Source organism: Euleptes europaea, chromosome 5 (assembly GCF_029931775.1).
Source record: "Euleptes europaea isolate rEulEur1 chromosome 5, rEulEur1.hap1, whole genome shotgun sequence".
In the NCBI taxonomy this organism is placed as follows: domain Eukaryota; kingdom Metazoa; phylum Chordata; class Lepidosauria; order Squamata; family Sphaerodactylidae; genus Euleptes; species Euleptes europaea.
In genome coordinates, this window is record NC_079316.1 from 8906173 (window position 1) to 8929582 (window position 23410).

The 23410-nt window shown below is 46.0% G+C and overlaps 1 protein-coding gene across 1 annotated transcript; it reads right to left on the reverse strand.

Annotated features, from left to right (window-relative positions):
• Window positions 1-2559: 2559 nt before the first annotated feature.
• LOC130477398 (cytochrome P450 2J4-like) lies at window positions 2560-21737 on the reverse strand. The gene is made up of 9 exons (XM_056849335.1): window positions 21542-21737; window positions 18671-18833; window positions 16661-16810; window positions 13663-13823; window positions 12289-12465; window positions 7344-7485; window positions 5530-5717; window positions 4525-4666; window positions 2560-2738 (listed from the first exon to the last, which is right to left on the reverse strand). Exons 1-9 carry the CDS (start codon window positions 21713-21715, stop codon window positions 2560-2562), a joined length of 1476 nt encoding a protein of 491 aa, XP_056705313.1. The 5' UTR covers window positions 21716-21737.
• Window positions 21738-23410: the final 1673 nt, after the last annotated feature.

The following is a 23410-nucleotide window of genomic DNA, read 5'->3' on the forward strand; positions in this document are numbered from 1 at the left end:
ATGAGAAAGATGGACTATAAATAATGTAAGTAAATAAAAATAAAATAAAGCATTGAACCCATGACAAATAACACATGTAGAAAAGATCTGAGTATGGTGAAAGTCTTCTTCATCTTCCCACTTATTATCCATTTTGTTTCGTTCAGACAAACGTTCGTTCATATTCCTCCAGGTACCAACACATTATAAGGAATCTCTACAACAGTGCAATTGTATACAGAGTTGCTCCAATCTAAGCCCATCAGTTTCAATGAATTTATACTGGAGTAAACGTATGTAGGATTTCAGTGCAATTTGTGTTAAGGGTAACGTTTTGTAACAACTTCAGATTACAGATTCGTTTGTTAGGGTGAAGACCATAAGAACATAAAAAAGGCCATTCTGGGTCAGCCCCAGGCCCGTCAAGTCCAGCAGTCTGTTCACACAGTGGCCAACCAGGAGCCTCTAGGAAGCCCACAAACAAGACAACTTAAGGTTGATCTTAAGGTGGTACGCAATGGAGTGATGGGAACATTGCAAATACCTGGCCGCAGTTGCATGAGCTGGAAACTACTGGACTTGTACGGCGTTATTTTAAGACTTTTGTTAGACTTGAATGAGCAGATTTAGTTTATTGTGTGTTGGTCTTGTGGTTCTAGCACAGACCAAAAAGCAGAACATTCATCAGTACAAAGCCCTTCCATTCCTACCTTTCTCTTTGGGGAGAGATTCAGCCCCCTCACAATAAAACTCCAACCACACACTCTTCCTTTGTACGGCTTTATTATTTGTTGTTTTAAGTCGGTGAGAGAAGAACTGATTGCGTTGATGAGTAGATTAGTGTTTCCAAGAGCCACAACACCACGAGGACGTGAGCAGAACCAAATCCATCCCCAACATCATCTCTGGGTGCTACTGGGGCAACTCCCGTGACATCAAACATGGGGTAAGAGTCTACGCAAATGCGCCACAAGCAAAGGGAAAAAAACACCCTGAATACAATTTGCAGACTGTTTCCCCTCGGCCCATACACACATAGACTAGATCACGATGGGTAGCCGTGTTAGTCTTACACAAGCAGTAGAAAAAGCAAGAGTCCAGTTGCACCTTAAAGACCAACAACATTTCTGGCAGGGTATGAGCTTCCGTGAGCCACAGCTCACTTCTTCACATACAGCTAGAATGTGAGTCCTTCTATCCTTAAGCGAAGACAAGTAAAGTAGACATATAATGGGTGAAAACAAATGGTCGCTTTAGCCTCCTTTAATCCCCTGTTTCAGCCAGGAATCAGCCAGGATCGAACGTATGCTTTGCGCCGAACGTGCATTCGATCCTGGCTGAATCCTGGCTGAAAGAGGGAATAAAGGAGGCTAAAGCGACCATGCATTTTCTCCCAATGGCAATGTCAATGTAAAAAAGCAAGTAAATGACATTAGCAGGCATGATTGGATGTGATATGCAGAGGGGTAGTAGGCATGGAGAAAATCAGCACTGGTAATGAGACAGGAATCCCAGATCTCTATTAAGTCCTGGAGAATGCATAGTCATGAGCTTCATTATTAGTTGTAGACTATGCATTCTCCGGAACTTAATAGAGATCTGGAATTCCTGTCTCATTACCAATGCCAGTCTAAAGCAGTTCTTTTCCTCGGCATTGGCTTACACTGTTAGGCTGACTCAGCAGGGCTTTTTAAAATACATTTTTGCAGATAATAGGAAATTTCTCATAGACTTGAAATTCTATAAGGTCACTCAAGGAAGGTAATTAAATAACTAGGAGCAAATGGCCAAAATGCAGGAATGGGGGGAGATATTTAATGAAGAAGCCATTCCCCAGGCACTAGATTCATTTCCTGTTCCAGCAGGTAATTGGAACAAAGTTTTCATTTAGACATTAGGAAGAATTTTTTAATAAAGCGGTTCCTCAGTGGAACAGGCTTCCTCGGGAGGTGGTGAGCTCTCCTTCCCTGGAGGTTTTTAAGCAGAGGCTAGATGGCCAGCTGTCAGCAATGCTGATTCTATGACATGCAGTTCATGAGAGGGAGGGCATCTTGGCCATCTTCTGGGCGTGGAGTAGGGGTCACTGGGTGTGTGTGGGGGGGAGGTAGTTGTGAAATTCCTGCATTGGGCAGAGGGTTGGACTAGATGACCCTGGTGGTTCCTTCCAACTCTATGATTCTATGATTCTATTCTATGATTCTAAGTATTTTCAAGTCCTTTATCGGAAATCATGAAAGTTAGATAGAAACTGCCCTGACATGGATGGCCCAGGCTAACTTGATTCCGTCAGATCTTGGGAGCTAAGTAGAATCAGCCCTGGTTACTACCAGGATGGAAGACCACCAAGGAAGTTCAGGGATGTTACTCAGGCAATGGCAAACCACCTCTGTTTCTCCCTTGCCTTGCAAACCGGTAGATCAGCTGCAAGTTGATGGCGCTTTCCACCGCCAAATAGAAAATTGTCTTATTTGTCTTTAAGATGATTGGGTTTCTAAAGAAGAACCAGAAATCCATATCTTGTTATCGGTGGGTACCAAGCTTTTTTTCTGAACACACGCTACCACAGACACTAAAAATGGCCTATCGAGGAACAGCGCAGATCTCAAAGTGGTGCGGCTTCAAGGTTGCCCCCCAAATCGGTTCAATGTTGACTTCTTTTACTCCATCTGGCAGCGAGAAGTTGAATGCCCTCATGAGGTTGGAGAAGAAAACAAAGAGTTCTGTCCTTGCCAGATGTTCTCCCAAACATACGCGCTGCCCTGTAGGGAAAGAGCCAGGAGGGGTGGGGAGAGGTTACAAAAGGCAATAAGCATGTGGTGATTTGGGTCTTTTACATTCTGCTTGCTCATTCATAATAGGAAGGAGCAGGTTTGTAGGTTGGAGTGTTGCTGGACCCGGGACTTCTGTTGGATAAACTGGTGGCAGCGGCAGCCAGGGGTGCCTTTCATTAGCTTCTGCTGGTGAGCCAACTGCAGCTCTTCCTGGGCAAGAAAGACTTTGCCACTGTGCCCTGGTAACATCTAGATCAGACTACTGCCATGTGCCCTACATGGGGCAACCCTTGTGTCAGGCCTTTGCTGCTTCAGGCCTGATCCCTTGACATGACTCTGTCAGACCATTGCTGGTTCTGGCCTGGCTCTGGCCCCGTGTCAAGCGACCTTGGTTCACATGCCTGTAAATACTGTGTATACTTCCCTTCCTGCAGCTGCCTAGTTGTTTGGTCTACACTTCATGAGAATTCTTATCTCGGGTTTACCTCATTGTGTTTTCCTTTAGTGGCTAAAGTGCTTTTAAGCTAGAGCTTTCCCTATTGTGGTCATTAGCAGCCTTCCTCTGTTTCTATACAGTCAGTTCTTATATTTACCTTGATGCTCCTAATAAAGTATACTGCTTCAGGATCACCTGCCTGAGTGTGTTTGCTTATGGGATGCTACAGGTAAATGCCTGATTCTGACACCTTGAAGACTTTCTAGAAACTACAATTTGTACAAAATGCTACACCCAGACTAGATTGGGTCATAAAGGTAGGGTTGCCAGGCAATTCCTAGAGCTATTGATGTCCCTCTTGGGTTTTCCCCAAAAGGGACATCACATTGTACAGGATGTCATAGGCTTCCATGTCTGTGCCACCAGCCAACCAGCAGGAGCTCTAGGGAAAACGGGCGTGGCTTCCTGAGCACTGTGATGTCCCTTTTGGGGAAAACCCAGAAGTGACATCAGTAACTCTAGAAATTGCCAGAAACTGGGTAAGAGCTCTATGGTAAAACCATACAGTTTCTGGCAATTCCTGGAGCTACCCAACATCACTTCTGGATTTTTTCTGCAAGTGGCATCACAGCACACAGGTTGTCAGTGGGGTTTTTTTTTTTTTTAATTCTCCCACTGCTGCTTGGAGAGGCAGCTGCCAAGACGGGATGCTGGAGGGAGGTCTCCCCCCATAGCAGTAGGCCTGGCAGCCCACCAATGAGCTCTTCCCTCTCTTCCCCCGAATTGGCCACAGGCAAAGCTTTCTCACATAGGCTCTGGCTCCAGCTGGTGCGCCATTTGCCTTTTGAAGTCAGTGCAAAGGAGGCTTTTCTTTGCTGTGGCTTAAACGGGAAAGCCCCGTGAGCCCCAAAAACCATACTTGGAAAGAGCATGGAATCGTACAGAAGCTTTCCAATAAAGCAGGCGCATCGTGTGTGCCACTCAAGGGGGGGGGATCCCCATGCGCAAACGGTATGGTTGCCATGTCCCCCCTGGCCACTGGCAGGGGATGGGGGGTAGGGTTGCCAGATCCAGGTTGAGAAACTCCTGGAGATTTGGGGATGAAGCCTGGGGATGACTGGGACCTCAGTGGGGTTCAATGTCATACAGTACACCCTCTGAAGCATCTGTTTCCTCCAGGGGAACTGATCTCTGCAGTCTGGAGATGAGCTGTAATTCCAGGGGATCCCCATGTCCCCCCTGGAGGCTGGAAACGTTAGCAAATGGTCCTGGATGGCCACAGAAGGAACACGAAAGCCCAACTTTCTTAAATTAGTTTATAATAATCTGTGCGGTCACCTAGAGAAAACGGAATGAAGGCTTCTCGGGCTATGAAGTTCCCATCTTTGTCAAGGAAGTGGTTTGGGTTGAACTGTCGAGGTGTCTCCCATTCCTTAGGATCGTACAAGGAAGAAGCCATGTTTGAAAATATTACAGAGCCCTGTGAGGAAAAAGAAGAAGAATTTAAATTCAGAAAAGTTGAAGGGAAAGGGGGTACTGCCCCAGTGTTCAATTCACAAAGGAACGTCTGCACAAAGAACAAGATTTCAGGGCAAGAACAAAACTGGAAATCATGCTAAGACTTTGTCCCAGGTGACTTGGTCGGAAGCGTTTTTAAGGATACTGTTTTTATATAATTCACGCTAAGGAAGCATCATTATGGCTTCTACTATAGTGTTCCCCATTACTGTGTATGGGTATGAAACTGGACAATGAAGAAAGCTGACAGGACCCATACCAGTTCAGCTTGAGCAGGGTTGCTTTCCACCTGGTGATGTCTCAATAGCTATTCATCAGGCCAGCTAAATGTGAAGGTCTACATGATCCATGTTTTGATGGACCCGGAAGTCTCTTGCCTATCTTCCATGCGGATGACCCCTGTCCATATTAGATAATCTAATGGTTTAGGGCCCTGACTGCATCAGTCAGGGGGTTAGACTAGATGACCCTGGTGGTCCCTTCCAACTCTATGATTCTATGATTCTATAACCTGGATGCCTTAGGCTAGCCCGATCTCATCTGATCATGCAAACTAAGCAGGGATGGCCCTGATTAGCACTTGAATAGGAGACCTCCAATAAAGTCCAGGGTTGCTACACAGAGGCAGGCACTGGCAAACCACCTCTGTTCATCTCTTGCCTTGAAAATCCTACAGGACCACTGTTAGTCAGATGTGACTCAACAGCACTTTCCACCACCAGTTCTTTAGGATCCTACATTGAAGTGGACGGTAAAGCAATGACACTAAAAAAAAAATTGTGCACTCTTTTCTAAAATGTTGATAGGAAGGAGATATCTATTGACCTTTTTAACAGGAAACTGTCGGATCATTGTGTCTTTCATGCATAACCTGGGCATCCCCGTTGAGACAACGTTGCTGAAGCGCTGGACCTCGTGAATCACGGCGTTCGTGTAAGGCAAGTTCTTGCGGTCCTCATAGCAGATGGTTTGGCAGGGAGACAAAACGGCATCTATCTCCTTCTGGACTTTTGCTGAGGGAAACAAACAAACAGATTATCTATGCGTAGAGTTACATGAATGAACTCCAATACCAACAGACACCCCTGCCCTACAGATTGACGAAACAGATTTTCACACACGTCTGCAAACCTTCTCTCTCATGCGTATAGACAAGCACAGAGGTTGCACTTGCCAAGGAGCTGAGGGCGGGGTGGAGCTGTCAAGAGAGAAGTCATCTTAGAGGAATTTTCCAGTTGGCTCCAGCTAAGTTCACTGTCCTCTGCAGGTGTTAGCCACACACACACACACACACGCAGAGAGAGAAAGAGAGAGAGAAAGAGAGAGAAACATACACACACACAGGCAGTTTCTGCTCAAGGCCATCTACTCAGGTCCATTAACTAGCCCATACAGTCCAGCTGTGAATCTGCTAGGGGAGGTGGAACTCACTCTGGAAAGCCCCATGGATACTGCCCAGTGACTGGTTGAGGAGGTCAGGAGCTTATGGCCAGCATTTGTTTAAACATAAAGTTAGAAAGAAGAATCAGGATCCCTTTATCCTTTCCTCCATACCCTTCCTTGCTCCAAGAAGATAGTTGTATTATGATCCGGAACTCTTTGTCTGAAGAACCAACTATACTGTGTTAGGACTCCCGTAAGTAAGATACCTAGTAAAAGGTAAAGGTCCCCCGTGTAAGCACCGGGTCATTCCTGACCCATGGAGTGACGTCACATCCCGATGTTTGCTAGGCAGACTGTGTTTACGGGGTGGTTTGCCAGTGCCTTCCCCAGTCATCTTCCCTTTACCCCCAGCAAGCTGGGTCCTCATTTCACCAACCTCAGAAGGATGGAAGGCTGAGTCGACCTTGAGCCGGCTACCTGAAACCGACTTCCGTTGGGATCGAACTCAGGCTGTGAGCAGAGCTTGGACTGATAGCTAGTAGGTTTTGTTATTTTTGTGTATTTCGCTGCCACTGTACTATATGCCTTGTTCTTAATATCTTTTCTTAATATTTTTTCTAGAAAGCCTTCTTTTGATTTATTGTATGTGTTGCTCGGGCAGTTTACTGAGACTAAACCCAGGTAAAGCTTGGTTGCGTTACTGCACCAAGGCAGGGTCAGCCTTGATAGGGCCCACCTCCATATTCTTGTATCCAAAGACTTTTTTTCTATGATCTGAGGGAAAGATACTGGATGAGGGGGTGAGCTAGACCAGAGCTAGGTGGATAAATCCCAGGTACTCAGGACAGAGCCTCCCTTTCCTTTGAAGAAAGAATGCAGGTTCACATGCAGATTCAATCCCTAGCATCTCCAGTACAAACTAGTAAGTACGACTGTTCTCCCTGAGACCACAGAAAACCACAGGCAGTCAGAATAGAACTAAATGGACCAGTTGCTCCAAAATGGTGAAAGACTGGGAATGGATAGAGTTGCCAGCCTGCAGGTGGGGCCTGGAGATTCCCCAGAATTACCACTGATCTCCAGATGACAGAGGTCAGTTCCCCTGAAGAAAATGGCTGCTTTGGCAGGTGGACTCTATGGAAGGATATCTTGCCGAGGCCCCTCCTACTACCCTCCCCATGCTCCACCCCCAAATCTCCAGGGATTTCCCAACCTGGAGCTGGCCACTCTAGGAATGGCTCTCATTCTTCACTCACCTTGGACGTCAGGATAGGCCACCATATAGAGCAATGCCCAGGTAAGTGTGGCACTAGATGTCTCTGTCCCACCCAAGAACAGGTCAAATATGCTCTGGATCATGTTGTCTTCATCATAGGCTGGCTTTGGCTGGTCTTTGGTCTATAGGACAGGACAGAGGAAAATGGGGTGTTAGAATGCTGTGGTGATATTTATGTTAATAAATCCTTTGGGGCTTGTGGCTTCACATAGGCAAAGAGAGCCTTCTGATGTGTTCCCTCATTTTTGAAAAAAGAATCCCATGAAGTCTGAAGTGGTGGGCACCCTGTCTCAGTCAACAGAAGCAGAACACTTGGCAATATTTCAAGGACAGTTAAATTGTGGGACTCCCTGCCCCAGGATGCGGTCATGGCTGCCAACTTGGAAGGCTTTACGAGAGGCTATAAGAACATAAGAAAAGCCCTGCTATATCAGACCAAGGCCCAACAAGTCCAGCAGTCTGTTCACACAGTGGCCAACGCCCCTGATCCTGGAGAGCATAGGTATGCATCATGACTAGTATCCATTTTGACTAATAGCCATGAATAGCCCTCTCCTCCATGAACATGTCCACTCCCCACTTAAAGCCTTCCAATTTGGCAGCCATCACCACATTTTGGGGCAGGGAGTTCCACAGTTTTACTATGTGTTGTGTGAAAAAATACTTCCTTTTATCAGTTTTGAATCTCTCACCCTCCAGCTTCAGAAGATGACCCCGCGTTCTAGTATTATGGGAGAGTACTAGTCAGGATGCATACCTATTCTCTACAGTATCAGAGGAGCATGTCTATTATATTAGGTGCTGTGAAACGCAGGGAGGATGGTGCTGCTGCAGTCGTCTTGTTTGTGGACTTCCTAAAGGCACCTGGTTGGCCGCTGTGTGAACAGACAGCTGGACTTGATGGGCCTGGGTCTGATCCAGCAGGGCTTTTCTTATGTTCTTATGTTCTTATGACAGAGAGCATAACAGAGGTAGTTTGATCAGACAGGGAGAAGACACCAAGTCAGGAAGCCAGTCAGAAGCAAGCTTTAAAAAGGACATTTTCCCTACATTGTAATCGCACATACTCAGAAGCCACCCACTGTGTGTGGATCCTCCTGATATACATGGTCATAATGTTGGCTGAAACGGGCCATGTCTGGATTTTCAGCTTCAGTACAAACAAATCAGAACCCTGATAAAACAAGATTTTGCATAGCATGTACAGAGGCACATGGCTCCCACGATTCATTCCTTTGGTTAAAACCAGAGATGCCAAATGGCAGCCCCAAAGCAACTTATAACTGCTTGTCCCCAGTATCCCTATCAAATTTCATCCAACGAGTGGTTTAAAAAAATGCCCTGATCTTGTAAGGTCTTGGAAGTGAAGCAGGGTCGACCCTGGTCAATATTTGGGCAGGAGACCACCAATGAAGTCCAGGGTCGCTACGCAGAGGCAGGCAAAGGCAAACCCACATCTGTTAGTCTCTTGCCTTGAAAACCCTGTGGGGTCTCCAAAGTTGGCTGCAAGTTTGATGGGAAATTTTTTTTGGTTAAAATGTTCCCTAGTTGCAGTCATAAGGATATAAAGGGAAGTAGGGTTAGGTAAAAGGTAAAGGTCCCCTGTGCAAGCACCGGGTCATTCCTGACACATGGGGTGACGTCACATCCCGAAGTTCTCTAGGCAGACTTTGTTTATGGGGTGGTTTGCCAGTGCCTTCCCCAGACATCTTCCCTTTACCCCCAGCAAGCTGGGTCCCCATTTTACCGACCTCGGAAGGATGGAAGGCTGAGTCAACCTTGAGCCGGCTACCTGAAACCGACTTCCGTCGGGATCGAACTCAGGTTGTGAGCAGAGCTTGGACTGCAGTACTGCGGCTTACCACTCTGCGTCACGGGGCTCTTCCAAAGTAGGGTTAGCTTGTATGTTAACTCTACTTCCGTAGATTATATTTTATGTTAAGCCTACTTTGCCTGTCTGTCAACTGTCGGGAGTAATCCTCACACACTTGGAATGGATGGATTACTCTTTTGATGGAACCTCTCTTTGTGACATCTTCTCCCACTGCTTTCCTGTTGTTCGCAGCCTTCACCTATCTGATCTATGATGAAGAGAACTCTTGACTCAGGTCATTTATGCATGGGTACTTTCACTCACGTGATACATTGTCTCTCTATGCAGGCTCAGGGCAAACTTTCCCACCATTTAAAGCCCCGCTTCTCCATTGAGATACATTGCAAAGATCACACTAAAGCATCTGAATACAGCCACTTTGCCAATGCATTTCAATGGAGGAGGACGGGGCGACCCCTTCCAGACCCCGTAACTCCAGACCCCTTGACCCAATCTTTACTAAACTCGGGAGTTCTTTCAAGGGTAGTCCTTTCTAGCTACCCTGAAAATTGGGGACTCTAACTGCAAAAATGCCCCCCCCCCAGGAGCTGCGAAAAGCCATGAAATGGGTTTAAATGGCTGAATTTTTCAGGAATCCCGAATTTAAAGCCGAATTCCTACCTTTACTGGTATAGGAAATTCAGCATTCGGGTTTTCCTGGGGGTGGGGGGAGGCCAATAAACCCAAACCCAAATTTTCCCGATTTTTTTTTCAACAGCCCTAATCTGCATACAGGTGTTCTTTTTGCACTGGAGCTGGCTAAAATGCTTCCTTTCCCCCCTCCCAGCTGCCCATTTAATTTCTTATGCATGTCATTGTAATCACAAACACAGGCCATTTATGCATGGGAGGTTTGGCCTTGGATTTGCTGCTTCTTAGATGCACAGTTTCCCAATCCGAATTCTCAAAACTCTGCATGGGGGCTTATTTTTGAGTTCTGAGAATTCGGATGGGGAAAATGGGCATCCAGAGAGGGCAAATCCAACGCAAAACCTCCCGTGCATAAATGGCCACACACTCGAACCCTGTTCTCTATACTGGCTTTCTCTCAGACTGTCAGAGTCCTGCCTGATGTCTGACCTGGTTTTGTTCTAGTGTCAAGTGTCATGCCATGAGTCATGCGTATTACTGTTCTAATGGGTGTGGTTCTTGTTATGTCAAGCACTTTGGGCTGGCTCTTGACATGAGTTAGGCCCATTGATTTGGTTTCGTTTCCAACTGTGCAAGCAGCTCACTCTCCCATCCTCCCTGCTCACTCTCCCATCCTCCCTCCCTGCGCCAACCTTGAGCCACTAGCGGGCCTCACAGTATTATGGCTGGTTTACTCCCCTGCTTCCTACCAGGCCCTGCTATCTTTTGATCCCCAGGCCGCTTCGCACCTGGGATGGTGTTAGGCTTAAAGTTATGCTTTGTAGTTGTGGTCGCCATTAGCAGCTTTGACTTCGTGGATTGCTCATGCTGTATACCTACATGCTCCTCAATAAACGTTTACCTGCTTCTGATTTATCTGTCTGAGCAAGTGACTTATTGGGATTGCTGAGGGCAGCAGAAGAACCTCACACTGACATTGGGTTTTTCCACATTCTCCGTTTCCTGACTTGTAAGTTCCTGTTTCTTGGGGGGGGGGGTGTTAGTTCCTCACGTGTTTTGCTCCCTCTAATGGTTGATTCAATATCAAACAAGTTTATATTCAGCGTTAAAAAAAATGCAGTTTAAATCTGCAGGGAGACGTGCGGAAAATAAATTTGTTTGATATCAAATTGGCCACTAGAGGGAGCAAAATGTATGCAGAAGTGGGGAAAAAATGAACAGGATCTTAATCAAGGGAGGCAACTGAGGATGTGGGGGAGCCAACTGATTCCTTTACTATCCATCTGCTTTCTCTGTTTTGCTAATACCTCTTGAAATCTAGGCTATCTAACAATATGTCTTGCTTGCATTGTCTCGAGCCACTTCCTGTAACAGGTACACGCTCCCTCTTGGCATGAGCTTGGGTTCCTTGCTCAATTCACTCAGGTTTTTTTTTTAAAAAAAAAATGTTTCTCCCTTTTCCTGAACATCTAGCCAAAAATATAGAGGAACTGTTGTTAGGTTTGACCCCCCCCAAAAAATCACAGAAACTGTCTCGGTGGACAAAAATAAAGCTAGCCCGGCCTCTCAGCTAAAGCATGCCGTAAAAAGGAGTTCAGAGATGAAAAATAAAATAGCCTTGAAGAACAGCCAGAAAATAAAGTAGTAATGTGCAGTCTTGTGTACATTAGATGCCGTCTAACACATTATCAGTCAATATAATTTGTTGAGGCCCAGTGCAGAAACGTCTAAGTATGCCAAAAAGTATTCATACCTATGAGAAACTTGTAATCACTGCTTTTGAACAGACTTTAAGATAAAAGGTAGAATGAATAACCATTTCTATATAATTGAAGAAGACATTTCCAGTACAGATAACCTTGTATGTTGTCTGAAGTTATAAATAATGAATTAGTCAAAAATGTGTGCCCTTTTCAAGTGGGACATTTGTAGGGTTGCCAACCTCCAGGTACTAGCTGGAGATCTCCTGCTATTACAACTGATCTCCAGCCAATAGAGGTCAGTTCACCTGGAGAAAATGGCTGCTTTGGCAATTGGACTCTATGGTATTGAAGTCCTTCCCCTCCCCAAATCCTGCCCTCCATAGGCTCCGCCCCCAAAACCTCCCGCCGGTGGCGAAGAGGGACCTGGCAACCCTAGACATTTGCTGTTGTTCGGAGATGATGTTAAAATCCTATAAACAGAGGAAGCTGAATTGACGAACACCTTCTTCTCCAAAGGGGCTCCTTACCTGCGACCTGTTTATTTTCTCCAGGGGAACTGATCTCTATTGTCTGGAGATCAGTTGTTATTCCAGGAGATCTCCAGGCCTTGCCTGGAGGTTGGCAATGACAACTCCAGTGAATGGGGAATTAGAGGGGTGCAGTTGGAGGGAGGAACTGACACCAGGGGAAGTCCTCTGAGGGATCCAGCCACATATGTTTTCAAAACAGTTCTGGCTTCGGACATAGCAGCCACTTACCTTCTCTATTTGAGCAAGGTAATAATCAATGTAGTCTTCTGGCTCCTGCAGAACACTTCTTTCCTGGTGCAGGTGGATCTCTGACTTTATGAACGCACGTACAGTGTCGCAGCCAGAAAAAACATCGTTGTGAGGACCCGGGAGGTAGTGCATAAGCCAGGGCAGCATATCATAGAGCTAGAAAGGAGAAGATCAATGAGAAGCAGTGAGAAACTGTGGATATCTGCAAGGTCCTGGAAGGTATCTAGTGAAAGAGCGGGCCCATGGGGTTGTCTTCTCTGGTATAAACCTCCCTGCATGTTCAAGTCATCTAAAGAAGCCATGGGACTTCCTTCTGAGTTAATTTGGAGAACCGGGTTGGTTTCCCCACACCTACACATGAAGCCAGCTGGGTTACTTTGAGCTAGTCACATCTCTCTTAGACCTCTCTCAGCCCCACCTACCTCACAGGGTGTCTGTTGTGGGAAGGGGAAAGGAAGGTGATTGTAAGCCGGTTTGATTCTTCCTTAAGTGGTAGAGAAAATCGGCATATAAAAACCAACTCTTCTTCTTCACTGGCAACCAAGTTAATTCATGCCATCGTATTTCCTATTACTATATATGGGTGTGGAAGCTGGACAATGAAGAAAACTGACAAGAAGTAAGTAGATTCTTTTGAAATGTGGTGTTGGAGAAGAGTGTTATGGATACCGTGGACCACCCAAAAAACAAATCAGTGGGTCATAGATCAAATCAAGCCTAAACTGACCCTAGGAGCTAAAATGACTAAACTGAGGCTGTCGGACTTTGGTCGCATTATGAGAAGACAAGAGTCACTGGAAAAGACAATCCTGCTGGGAAAAGTTGAAGGCAGCAGGAAAAGAGGAAGACCCAACAAGAGATGGATTGACTCTATAAAGGAAGCCAGGGCCCTCAATTTGCAAGACCTGAGCAAAGCTGTTAAGGATAGGACATTTTGGAGAACATTGATCCATAGAGTCACCAGGAGTCGGAAGTGACTTGACGGCACTTAACACACACACACACACACACACACACACACACACAATCCATCTTGTGTTTCAGTGAGAAAGGCAGGCTATATATTAAGTACATACAAAATAAAAATAATTTTTAATCAACTCATTTGAATTCATAAAGTGCATTGCTAGCTCCGGAAATCAACATTATATCAAAAAGCTCTCGCCCACTAAAGTTTTCCACAAGGCGGCTGCTCTTATAATTTTTCTAAAGACGCTCTCCTCTCACTGAGCTTCTGCAGACCGACACGTCTACCACAAATCTTTGCAAATGGTCTAGTAACACTGACATCTTATCCTGCCTCTTTCAGGGAACAGAGAAAAAAGAAGCCAAAAAAAAAATCGGTTTGCTCACATATTGCCAGAAAGTACCTCCAAGACTGAACATATGCTCAACGGTTTCCAGCAGCTGACGGAACCCTTCGTTGTCGTGGGAGAAACGGTGGCCGAAGACGACGGCACAGATCACGTTCGAAACGGCGAGCATGAGGGAGAGGGAAGGATTCATGGGCTGTCCTGGAATGGGAGGGAATTGTGTGGATTGTGAGCCTTTCCTTTTTTCCCTTTCCTTTTATCCCTTAGAAGCTCCTTGATCAATTGATCTTGAGCAGCATATATCTAGTGTTGGGGATTGTTAGCCAGTTTTGCAGATCTGACATACAAAGGACAAGAATCTGAGCAGTGGTCCAGGCATTTTCTCGTTCGAATCTCGTGGCAGCCATGAATTCGCTAGAATTGGGGAGGGGCTGTGGCTCAGTGGTAGAGCCTCTGCTTGGCATGCTGAAGGTCCCAGGTTCAATCTCTGGCATGTCCAGTTCAAGGGACCAGGCAAGTAGGTGATGTGAAAGACCTCTGCCTGAGACCTAGAGAGCCATGGAGAGGGGCTGTGGCTCAGTGGTAGAGCCTCTGCTTGGCATGCAGAAGGTCCCAGGTTCAATTCCTGGCATCTCCAGTGAAAGGAACTAGGCAAGTAGGTGATGTGAAAGACCCCTGCTTGAGACCCTGGAAAGCAGCTGCCGGTCTGGGTAGACAATACTGATTTGATGGACCAAAGGTCTGATTCCGTATAAGGAAGCTTCCTATGTTCATGTGTAGGTCAGCTGCTGTCGTTCAGCCTACTTTCCCACACTACCATTTAGAAATGCAAAGTGTAGAGCAGTTTTCACATCACCCACAGAACAGAGGAAAAGTCTTTGCTTGTGCTAGCTGGCAGGCAGATAGGACTGAAGCAGAATGACAATATCTCACACCTGCCTGCCCTGCAGCCGGACTCAGTGGCTGGGGATATTTCATGTATTTAATTAGTTTATATACCACGCACACTCAACCAGGTTTCCAAGGCGGTTACGGCAGATAGCAGCAGAGGATTAGGCTTTCACTCTCTTAATACTAACCATATATTTATAACTGCTGATGCAGGATCAGAGATCTTTCGACATCTGTAATTTTGAGTAAAACCACTAAACAGCTTCACCAAAACTGTAGAGAGAAAAGACAAGCTACCCTTTTCATTCCCTTGTAAAGAAAGTTATTGCCTTTATTTTCTTAACGCCACCACCTAAATCAAGGGCGTGTGCTAAATCCACTCACATTCACAGCCTACTTTACATTAACATGCGATAATATTATTTGAATCTTGGGAATTCTCAGTTGCATTGGAGAACCAAGATAGGGTTGCCAACCTCCAGGTACTAGCTGGAGATCTCCTGCTATTACAACTGATCTCCAGCCGATAGAGATCAGTTCCCCTGGAGAAAATGGTCGCTCTGGCAATTGGACTCTATGACATTGAAGTCCCTCCCCAAACCCCGCCCTCCTCAGGCTCTGCCCCAAAAACCTCCCTCCGGTGGCGAAGAGGGACCTCGCAACCCTAAACCAAGATCACATGGCGGTCATTTTGATGGTGAATTCTTTCACGGAGTAATACGATAACAAGGACGACAGAAGAACAACTAGACCCGTGTTGGCGAACCTATGGCACGCTTGCCGCAGCCGGCACGTCGAGCCTTCTCTGTGGGCACGCGCGGACCCGTCGCGTCTGCCTAGGGCTGTGCCGTGTTGCCGTGGTGAGGGCGCTGAGGGCGGTGCTCCTTCTCCCCAAGCCCATGCTCCCCAAGCCTGCGCTGGCGCCCTCCCTCTCTCTCAACTGAGCTGCCGCCGCAGCTCAGCTGTTTGTCGGGGCCCAGCATGTCTTCAGTTTGGACCCCGAGGCTGTGGCCGAGCACCTTGCCACGCCCCCCTCTCAGCTGAGCTGTGGGGGGGCCCCCCGTCTTCAGTTTGTCTGGGGCCCCGCCCATCTAAAAAAGCATTTAGAAAATTCTACAACATTTGTAGACAATCCTACAAGCCATCAGGAAATCTACAAGGAATTTTCTAGCATTGTAGCAGCTGCAAAGGTGAATTTCAGTAACAGATTTTTACAGTTCCCTAAGATGGAGACAACCCTGTGTTTTCTTACTTCTCCAGATAAAGCCAAATTTGAAGAACTTGATCTTTCCTGCCTATACTGGTTAGATTTAGAAAATCTGGAAATGGAGCTAATAGAATTTCAAGAAAGCTCTATCTGGAAAAATAAATTCTATAACCTGCGTGAAACACTTGAGAAGATAGAAGGGATGACAAAGGACAGCACAGTTAGTTCTGAAAATGAAATCCTTAAAGTGTGGAATTCTCTGCCAAATAATTTTATGTCAATGAAAGCATTTGGGATTTCTTTCCTTACTTTGTTTGGATCATCTTATGCTTGTGAGCAGCTGTTTTCAGCTTTGAATTATATCAAATCTGACACCAGAAACAGGCTAACAGATGACCTGAGTGCTGCATGTGTTGCTCTCAAACTTACAAAGTATGAGCCAAGGGTAGACAAATTATCAGCATGCACACAACAGCAAAAATCACATTAATTGTTCAAAAAATTTGATGATGTCCTCAAAGATGTCACAAAAATGGTGAATTACATCATGGCTCGTGCTCTGAGTTGTCGACAGTTTCAAGCACTTCTTGAGGAGGTTCAGGCACAGCATGATTGTTTACTTAAGTACAATAATGTCCGATGGCTGAGCAGAGGCCGAGTCCTGGAGAGATGCATGCCAAATGCAAACTTTTACCTTTCAATAAAAAGTTGTTTGTATCATTGAAAGCTCTGTTATTGTGTTTTTCTTTTAACGCAAAATATGTGAATGTATGAGTTGTTTTTTCTAAACTAAAACCTCAGTATTCAGGTTAAATTGCCGTATTGGCACTTGGCGATAAGTGGGTTTTGGGTTGCAGTTTGGGCACTCGGTCTCTAAAAGGTTCGCCATCACTGAACTAGACGATAAACAAAAGCGCACTTTTTGCCAGCTATGCCTTACCTTTCAGGTCCCTAAACAATTCCACCAGGTGGGAGGCTTCCTCTTGGATCTGGTATTCCAGGCTTCTCTTCCCCAGGCCCAGGGTCTTAAGGATCATGATGGAAAATCGCCTCTGAGTCTTCCATGTACTTCCAGTCGCCAGCATAATACCTGTAGCCGTTTCAAAATCAGTGGCAAACAATTGTGGATACTTATTATTTACCGGATGGGGTGGGGTGGGGTGGGGGAATAACACATTTGGATGGTAGAATCCAAGCTCCACGAGATTAGAAATAAAGGCAATTGCAGATGCACTAATTGTGATATAATGATTTCTTCTCTGTACGTTTATCCAAGGCATGGAGACCGGAAGTGCGTAGAAGTGCATTAGCCCCTCCCCGTACCACCAAGTAACCCTCGGTTTGTGAGCCCGGTGCCCACATGCAGAGGAAGTGTACGCTAGCGGTAGGGTCACCAGGTTCCTGTTCGCCACCGGTGGAAGGTTTCTGGGGCGGAGCCTGAGGAAGGCGGGGTTTGGGGAGGGGAGGGACTTCAATGCCATAGAGTCAAATTGCCAGAGTGGCCCTTTTCTCCAGGTGAACTGATCTCTATCAGCTGGAGATCAGTTGTAATAGCAGATGTCCAGCTAGTACCTGTAGGTTAGCAACCCTATCCAATGGCCAACCAGGTGCCTCTAGGAAGCCCACCAACATCCTGCCTGTGTCCCAGGGCCTGCTCCTCTGATCCTGGAGAGAATAGGCATGCATCATGACTAATGTTCATTTTGATTAGTAGCCATGGATAGCTATTACATTTTCTCCCCCTATTACAACTGATCTCCCCCTATTACATTTGGAGAGAATGGCTGCCATGGAAGGTGGGCCCTTATGGCCTTATACCTTGTTGAAGTCCCTCCCCTCCAGAAACCCTGCCTTCCCCGGGCTTCACCTCTAAAATCTCCAGGTATAAACCCAGAAGTGACAGGGACACTCTAGCATGTCCCTAAAAACTCTAAGGAAACCATAGAGTTTTGGGAGGAATGTGCTAGAGCATCATCGTTTCCCCCCCATCAAACCCAGAAGTAACAGGGACACTCTAGCATGTCCCTAAAAACTCTATGGAAACCATAGAGTTTTGGGAGGAATGTGCTAGAGCATCATCGTTTCCCCCCCCCATCGAACCCGGAAGTAACAGGGACACTCTAGCATGTCCCTAAAAACTCTATGGAAACCATAAAGTTTTGGGAGGAATGTGCTAGAACATCATCGTTTCCCCCCCTCAAACCTGGAAGTTACAGGAACACTCTAGCATACTCCTCCCAATGGTTTCCCTATTGTTTCCATAGAGTTTTTTGAGGAACATGCCAGATCATCCCTCCCGGCCACTTCCGGATTTACTTTTGAAGGGACGTTATTGTGCTACCCTTTAGCTGGCCGGTTTTCCCCACCAATTTTACAGCGATGCTCTACAAGGTAGAAAAGTGAGATTTCTAAGAAAAGTGTAGTTTTTCCTATACTCTTTGCACTCCAAAAATCTCACCTGCCCTCCCTCCATTCCCAGGTTTATACGGCACTCTCCCCTTCGAAGTTATCTTTACCTAATGGTAGAACAAATAATAAAACTGCCATACTTTAGAATACTAGTTATGTTAAAAATGTAGTCCGTCTTGACTATAGAGTTGGTACCACACAGTACCAACGATTAGGGTTGCCAGGGGCCCATAAATGGTGGGCGATTGCCCGCCAGTTAACAGGCCTGCCCGCTGCCCCTCAGCTGGCCGGCGGGGAAAACAGACCAGCGAAAAAGGGGGACAATCCCCACACGCATACGGCGTGGCTTAGCGCAATAATGTCCCTTCCGAGGTACACCCAGAAGTGACAGGGACGCTCTAGCACATCCCTCAAAAGACTCTATGGAAACAATAGCCGTTTTGGAGGAATATGCTAGAGCATCCCCGTCCCTTCCAGGTCTGGCAACCCAAAGAATGTCTAACGTTGCCTTTTGGTTCCTATGAAAACAGGACAATCTTACCCCTTTTGTTTGCCATAGTTCGGAAGAAAGGGGTTATTGGCCGGCCAGAAAAATCTTCAGGGTGGGTCGTGAGGCCATCTTTCAATCCTTGGTATCCATTCAGTACAATCAAAGGGACCCGACCAAGCCACAAAGTGTAGATGTCCCCAAAGGTTTTTGCTTCCTGTTAGAAAAATACCATTAGGAAAATACCAGTGAGCACCATCCAGTGATCCTGTTTTAATTTGCTCTAGATTTAAACAACTTGTAATTTCCTCTATACCTATACAACTTCACCAGAGCCAGCGTGGTTAGGGTTGCCAGGTCCCTCTTGGCCACCAGCAAGAGTTTTTTGGGGCAGAGCCTGAGGAGGGCATGGTTTGGGGAGGGGAGGGACTTCAATGCCATAGAGTCCAATTGCCAAAGCAGCCATTTTCTCCTGGTGAACTGATCTCGATCGTCTCATGATCAGTTGTAATAGCAGGAGATCTTCAGCTAGTACCTGGAGGTTGGCAAACCTTAAGCGTGGTGTTGTGGTTAAGAGCGGCAGACTCTAATCTGGAGAACCTGGTTGGTTTCCCCACTCCTCCACATGAAGCCAGCTGGGTGACCTTGGGCCAGTCACAGTTCTCTCAGACAGACTAGAGACTCAGAGAATTTCCATTCGAGATGCCAAGTCAGCAGTATGGCGTTTAACCAGGGGCGTCCCTCCGATTTCTGTTCTTTTTGTCTTATGATTTGTCAGACTGCTGAGTGAGGCAGGTTAGAGCTTGAGGGTTGATTGCTATCAGTATGAGAAGGACACCAACTTTGACATCCCCTCTATCCGAGCTTCCTGGGGCTGGTAGAGATGCTCTAAATGATAACCTTGAAGTTGTAGCCAACTAGCTGAGAGCAAATCTGAATCTAGACAAGACAGATGTGATTCTGGTTGGGAAGGTTGATATCTTGGTTGGGGGTGATGTGCCACCCTCGAGTAGGACCCAAAAGCTAATGATGGAATGCAAATTGTCGTGGTTTTTAAGATGCCACACGGCTTCCGTATCTTCACGTAAAGCAGTGGGACTATTTGAAGTGGCTCTCGCTTCTAAACGGATGGAATTTTTCAAGACCCCTATGCAAAGTAAACCCAGGCCATGATCTCCTTCTCTAACATGAAAGGCAAGCATCTCACATCAGTTAACAGTGAGCATGTTTTATTTTTCATGTCTAGTATTTATCAATGTGCAAGAGGGGGACCTGCGAAGACTCAGGGGAGAAGAAATCCCATTCACCGCCAGCCTGGTCCCCCCATCCCCTGCTTCCTTCCAGTCAGTCTCTGCTTCCCCCTCCCTGTCTCTGCTTCCCCAGCTTTCACTTCCCTCCCTCCAGCTGGCAGTGTGGTGGTGGAAAGTGCTTTCAACCTCATCGGATTTTCAAGGCAAGACACTAACAGAGTCTCTAATCTGTCTGGACAAAAAAAAAAGAAGAAGAACAAAACCACGGAAAAGCCTCTGCCTAGCAACTCTGGACTTCCTTGGCAGTCTTCCATCCAAATACTAACCAAGGCCGAACCTGCTTAGCTTTCACGATCTGATGAGATCAGGCTAGCCTCAGCCATCCAGTTCAGGCAAGACAAAAAGAGGTGGTTTGCCATTGCCTGCCTCTGCCTAGCAACCCTGGACGTCCTTGGCGGTCTCCCTTCCAAGCACTAACCAGGGCCGACCCTGCTTAGCTTCCGCAATCTGATGAGATCAGGCTAGCCTGGGCCATCTAGGTCAGGCGAGACGAACAGAGGTGGTTTGCCATTGCCTGTCTCTGCAGAGCAACCCTGGACTTCCTTGGTGGTCTCCCATCCAAGTGCTAACAAGGGCCGACCCTGCTTAGCTTCAGAGATCTGACATCCAGGTCAGGGCTTATCCCGTGGTTTGTGGGGTCAGCAGCCTCCCTCCCCAAGCTGTCTCTGCTTTAACTGCACTGCCTATGACTCCTCTCCCCTTTTTTTCAACCATTGCTGTCACAGAATTGTAAAATTACCAAAGCATTCTTTCACAATGGTGAAGCCTCCAGCTTCCATGGTGTTTTTTGGAAATGCTTGCCAAGAGTTGTGTAAGACACTTGGTACCCAACACTTGGCAGAGAACCCTAAATTTTATAGCCAGATCCCTCCTACGTAATGTAGAAAGTTTGTTGTGAGAAATTGCTTAAGCAACCCAAAAAGGTAAGGTGTTCTCATGAGATCTTCGTCTTCCAGCAACTCCATTGCTGTGTTATGGTTTGACTTATAAGTCAAACCATAACACAGCAACTCCATTGCCTTATATAAGTCAAAGGTTGAAGGAGCTGGGTATGTTTAGCCTGGAGAGGAGAAGACTGCCCATTCATGGGCCCATTCTCGTTTTCCTAGCTTGCAAGTTCTGTTTCTTCAGAGGGGGGAGGTCCTGTTCTGCGTGTGTGTGTTTCTCCCCTCTAGTGTTCGATTCGATATCACAAAGGTTTATGTCCAGCATAAAAACCTGCTGTGTAAATCTGCAGGGAGATACGCCAGACGTAAACCTGCCTGATATCCACTAGAGGGAGCAAAACATGTTCAGAACAGGGGAAAAACCCCAAAGAGACAGGAACCTACAAGTGAGGAGAATGCGGGAAAGCCCTCTGTTTGTAAAACAAAACTGGAGTATTCAAGCAAGGATTCTCTTGTCATCGGTCACACAACAAGTCAACTTCCAAAGCGGCAACCACAATACGCACACTGTAGCTGCGCAACAGCTGCAGTCGGAGAGCACGAACAGCCACACTCTATTAGAGCCGCTGAACTTTGCTCGCCCGCAAACCACCCCTGACGTTCTCTTCCTTGTCACCCTTTTCAGCCTAAAACTCAGCCAACTGATTCAAGTGTTGGAAAAGAAATACCTCCATCAGGGTATCACGATGTAATCGAACGAATTTCGGCTGCCATAAACTTCCAATGATTGGGAGAGGAGCCGGCCCGGGTGGAAATTGCCTTTTCTTCCATTGCAGTTTCACGGACTGTACAATCACGTAGAGCAGGAGGAGGAGAATAAATACGGTACTTATCTCTGGCATTTCACGGCAACTTTCTGGGCAACGCAAAAGTAACTCTGTGTTGCTCAAGAATGAGCTGAACCACCTTATATATCGTTCTCGCATCTGATAGGTGTGTTCTATTGCGTATATTTCCCTCTGCCCTCCCTTTTCTTTATTTCGCCTTGTCTTTTCCAATCCCACACGTATTTCTTAAGGCATTACCTAAGTTCAGGCATGTTGACTTAATTATATTAGAGAAAGGTATAAATGAAAAGTGATTCCAGCTTTAAAATATCTCGGTCGGATGACGCTCATAGCATTATACAGCTGTTCTACAGCTCCTCTCGGATTATACAATATTATCTACCTTGCAGTAAAAATATAGATGCACAAGTAATTAAGAATATTTTTAAAAGTCCCCTTGGCAATCTGTTTTCTATACTGTGTCTGGGAAGTCTACAAGCACGACTTTAAATCAACAGTCGTCCAATTAATTTTTGCCCTGAAGGAAACTTGCTTTTAGGGGTATCATGCATCTGAGCAACTTGTGAATGCGAATTTTAAAATCTACTTATATGAATCTAGTTCAAGGCAACTACATTTTGCCAACTATATATTCTAGTATAATGAGAGGGAGAAGAACTGATCTATATCTACTCTCTCCACACCAAGCATAATATTATAACCCTCTCTGGTGCGTATCTGACTTTTTCAAAAAGTAAGCCCTAAAAACTTTTATCCTTTTCTTAGAAGGCAGGTGCTTAACTCTTCATTATGTTGGTTGCATTTTTGGTACAGAGGGTGGATTGTATGGTAAAATTCTGAACACATTAATATTTTAGTTAGAATTGCTTTGACTTTCGAAAGGTTATACCCTGAAACTCTTGTTGGTCTCTAAGATGCTACTGGGTTCAATTCTAAGGCCATTTTTGCACGGTAATTAGCAGCGCGTTCCAGGCTGAATTGCCCCGCATATTTTTTTTAAATTTTGCACGCTGAACCGTCATTCCAGAAGTGACTGCAAAGCCGGCGCATACCTGCTTCGTATTACTAAAGAGCCCATTTAACATGACTTTTGGAGTTTGCCGAGAAGAATCTCCCTCAAGGAACCATGCAAAACGACAGAGGCACATTAGCTATGCATATGCTAATGGCTATGCAAACAGGAACAAAGGAGCAGGCGAGTGGGGGGAGTGCAACTTCTCCTTTTGCTTCGGGGCCGTGAAAAGGCATTTTTAAAGTCGCATTTTAAAAAAGAGCTTTGAGCAAGCATCAAAATTGACCATGCAAAAGTGGCCTAACTGTTCTGCTGCAGCCCAACATGGCTATTAATATTTTAAAACTATTAATATTTTAGAAAATTAGAATTTATTAAGAGGGTGGAGCGGAGTGACTGCCAGAGCCAGAGAACCCTCTTTGCTTCTGCCACTGGGGTTTCTTCTCTATATGTCACTGAACTAGTGATCTTTCAGGAAAATATTCCAGGAACAAAGTTTCATGTTTCAGTAAGAATCCCACTAAACATTCTCAGTGTTGTGTTGCATTAGATTGAGTAGCCAGGTTTCGATGGCTTGATTTGATGTACAAGAAAAATGTTGGAAGAAGAGACAAAGAAGAAGAGAAGGGTTTTATACCCTGCTTTTCTCTACCTTAAGGAGTCTCAAAGAGGCTTACAATCGCCTTCCCTTCCCCACAACAGATACCTTGTGAGGTAGGTGAGGCTGAGAGAGTTCG

Coding starts and splice junctions, on each gene's coding strand:
- LOC130477398 (XM_056849335.1), bottom strand. CDS start 21,715: ATGCCAGAGATAAGTACCGTATTTATTCTCCTCCTCCTGCTCTACGTG. Junction 5,718..7,343: donor GGCCTATCCTGACGTCCAAG/GTGAGTGAAGAA, acceptor TGTTTCCCTCAG/CAAAAGTCCAGAAGGAGATA. Junction 2,739..4,524: donor CTTCATTCCGTTTTCTCTAG/GTGACCGCACAG, acceptor CTTTCCCTACAG/GGCAGCGCGTATGTTTGGGA.